General features: G+C 35.1%; 1 protein-coding gene across 1 annotated transcript; it reads right to left on the reverse strand.

Annotated features, from left to right (window-relative positions):
• Positions 1-1,067: 1,067 nt before the first annotated feature.
• LOC139841284 (uncharacterized) lies at positions 1,068-1,958 on the reverse strand. The gene is made up of 2 exons (XM_071831510.1): positions 1,439-1,958; positions 1,068-1,270 (listed from the first exon to the last, which is right to left on the reverse strand). Exons 1-2 carry the CDS (start codon positions 1,956-1,958, stop codon positions 1,068-1,070), a joined length of 723 nt encoding a protein of 240 aa, XP_071687611.1.
• Between the last annotated feature and the right edge of the window lie 1,548 nt (positions 1,959-3,506).

The raw sequence follows: 3,506 nt of genomic DNA on the forward strand, positions 1-3,506 counted from the left end.
TGCATAATTCAATTTATTTCAAACATATCTTTTGACCAGCACTTAGCTGTCATGTTTACAATGGAAAATAAAAATTCACATGATAAAAACTTTAAAAGTTATTTGAGGTGATCAGTCCCTCTACAATTTTTCATATGTAGCACTGTTTCAGTGTCTGCGCATGCCAGGTGCGCTTTATTGCTCTTCCATCCAAACTTGCTAGACGATACGCCCCTGTATCGCTTATGCCAGTAACCTTGTAAGGTCCTTCCCATTTAGGTCCAAGCTTACCCGTATCCTCTGCCCTGCTTGCTTCATTTTTTCGCCACACCAAGTCATCCAATTGGAAAGATAATGGTTGTGCGCGCTTATTATAGTAGCTTGCGATTCTTTGTTTGTTGATTGCTTCTTTTATGGCCGCCATTTCTCTGCGTTCTTCAACTAAGTATAGATTTTCACGCAGTTCTTCGCTGTTGCTACTTTCATCGAAGGAAGCTATGCGCATAGTTGGCATATTTATTTCAGCGGGTATTACAGCCTCGGACCCGTACACCAAACTAAAAGGTGTTTCATTAGCTGTGCCCTTTGGAGTTGTGCAGTGTGCCCACAAAATGTTAGGCAGTTCGTCTATCCAACCCCTTCGACACAATCCCAGCCTTGCTTTGATTCCTAAAACAATATCCCTATTCGTAACCTCACACTGAACATTCGCCTGAGGGTGTGCGACTGATGTAAATGTTTTTTTATATTCAATTCTTGGCACCAGTCACTAAATGGATTACCTTCGAACTGCGTACCATTGTCGCTTACTATTTCATTTGGTATTCCAAACTGACAGACGATGTTTTCCCACACAAAATTTTGAATTTGCTTGCCCGAAATTGTTTTTAGTGGTTTGGCCTCTACCCATTTCGTGAAATAATCAATGGCCACTACCAGAAATTTTACACCCCCTAGTCCTGCGGGGAATGGCCCCACTATGTCGATTGCCCATTTGCAGAACGGCCATGGAGACGCGACCGGTATCATAGGATGTCGCGGAGCCTTGCTTACCGGTGCATGAAGTTTACACGATTGACACTTGCGTATTACCCCTGCGGCATCTCTGTACATTGACGCCCAGTAATATCCGAGCTGCACATTCCCTCGTGTACTTCCCGTATGATTGACTCTGCTTGAGTTGGATTAAGGCACCACAAATGAGGTCCCAGAAAAGACTTTCTATATAGAATTCCTTTGTCTAATAGATACATTGGTGCTTTCATCTTAATCTTTCTTGCTTCACTTGAATCTGTCAGCAATGTACCTTTGGTTAGAAATTCTATTATTGATGTCATCTAACTCTGCTCCTCTTCTTCAACTGCAGCCGAAACACTGTCTTCTTCAATAGATTTTACTTTAACTTCCTCAACCCAAATTTCTTTCTTAAAATGACTGAATGTTAATGCGGCTAACTTACTTAGCGCATCCGCCTTTTTATTCAGCGTCCTCGAAACCTGAGTTATCTGGAATAAATCGAAGTCAACTGCTAGCTCTTGCACAAGCTTTAAGTATTTTTGCATTGATTCATTGTGTGCCTCGAATATTTCGTTAAATTGGTTTGCAACTAACTGCGAATCAACATATACTGACAGTTCTTTAACCTCCAGATATTTTGCTACCCGCATCCCAGATAACAATGCTTCATATTCAGCTTCATTATTTGTGACAGGGAAGCTGAATCGCATTGCGAAGGTATATTCCTCTCCTTCTGGACTTTTTATGACTACTCCTTCCCCTGCGCCTTCTGGGCCACAAGCCCCGTCTGTGTGCATTTCCCACAGCTGTTCGGGCGGAGGTGGTATTTCTTTTGATTCATGCGAGACTTCGATATCTCCGACTGTTTCAGCTAGATAATCTGCTAGGACTTTCCCTTTTACCGCACTTCGTGGTGAGAAGCTTATTTCATGCTCTCCCAATTCAATAGCCCATTTGGCCATGCGACCAGAATTTTATGGTTTATATAGCACCTGCTCAACAAGTATCAGCGAATGTAAATTTGCTAGGATTTATCAAGCAATTTTATATTTGTTTGACGACAAATTGTTGTTTGTCGTACCTACTTTATCGGCTGATCTGTTAGGACTCTTATTGGGTGCGCTTGGAAATACCTTCGTAAGCGTCTAGCCGTATGCACGAGTGCATAAACCAATTTTTCGATTGCAGGATAGTTTAATTCGCTTCCTGTCAAAGCTGCTAACAAAATATACAGGCATTTGTACTTGTTCGCACAGCATAATTATATAACTTTAAATGCCTATTGATTGAAAATTAGCTATTTTTAATTTTATAGTTCGTACCTGTCCTCTGTCTGCTATTAATACTGAACTTATTGCTTCCTTCGATGCTGCTAAGTATAGTATCAACGTTTCTCCCGCAATCGGCGCAGTCATTGTTGGCAGCTATTTCAGCAACTTTTCATTTCTTGAAATGCCACTTCTGCTTCCTCTGTCCACTTGAAATCCGTTTTCTTTAAGCAATTCTTCAATGTCCCGAAAAAGGGGAGTGATCGCTCTGCGAATTTTGATAAGAACCTCGTTAATGCTGCCAACTTAGCCGTTAAACTTTGTACTTCTTTTTTATTTCTTGGTGACGGCATATTCTCGATTGCCTCTATTTTCTTTGGGTTTGCACGTATCCCGCGCTCAGTTATTATATGACCAAGAAACTTTCCTTTGTGACGACCCGGAAATTTCTGACCAAATTGAAACTTAATCTTTGTATGATTTCAACACGATAAGCAAGGTCTATTAAACCGAGTCTCAAAATTTTTGAACTATTTAAATGAATTCAGTTAACCTTTGGCAATGCCCGACGATTCACGAACCGTTGTGTGTAAATAAATATGTAATATATATATATATATATATATATATATATATATATATATATATATATATATATATATATAAATAAAGTGTATAAAATTTTGAATAAACTTTAATCAATTAGAAATGTAAAATAATAAATAGAATGATTAAGTGACTATTAAAATAAATATATACATAAATATATATATGATAAATCTATATATATATATATATATATATATATATATATATATATATATATATATATATATATATATATATATATATATATATATATATATATATAAGTATTTAATACTCAAAATAGGTTATTACATAACATATATAAATATTAGATAATATATAATCAATAACATGTAATACTTATATATTAAAAATTTATAAGATAAAAATACAATAATTACATCCTAATTATTACATGTAAATATTATTATTACCTTTACTATTAAAAGTCATAATTTTCATATTATTACTATCATAATTATTATTATTACTATCATTATTTATTATTATTAATATCAGTAATACTGTTATTAATATAATTATTACTATTAGTGATATTATTATTAATATTATTATCATTTCTATGTTTATAATTTTAAGGTTATGTTTAGTAAAATAATGATATCAAAAATAAATATTATTATAAGTATTGTT

Source organism: Rutidosis leptorrhynchoides, chromosome 4 (genome assembly GCF_046630445.1).
Source record: "Rutidosis leptorrhynchoides isolate AG116_Rl617_1_P2 chromosome 4, CSIRO_AGI_Rlap_v1, whole genome shotgun sequence".
NCBI lineage: Eukaryota > Viridiplantae > Streptophyta > Magnoliopsida > Asterales > Asteraceae > Rutidosis > Rutidosis leptorrhynchoides.

Bases quoted from the DNA above. Each gene is read 5' to 3' on its own strand.
- LOC139841284 (XM_071831510.1), bottom strand. From the start codon at position 1,958: ATGGCCAAATGGGCTATTGAATTGGGAGAGCATGAAATAAGCTTCTCA. The intron at 1,271-1,438 runs GTAAGTTAGCCG...CATTGCTGACAG, and splicing joins TAAAAAGGCGGATGCGCTAA to ATTCAAGTGAAGCAAGAAAG.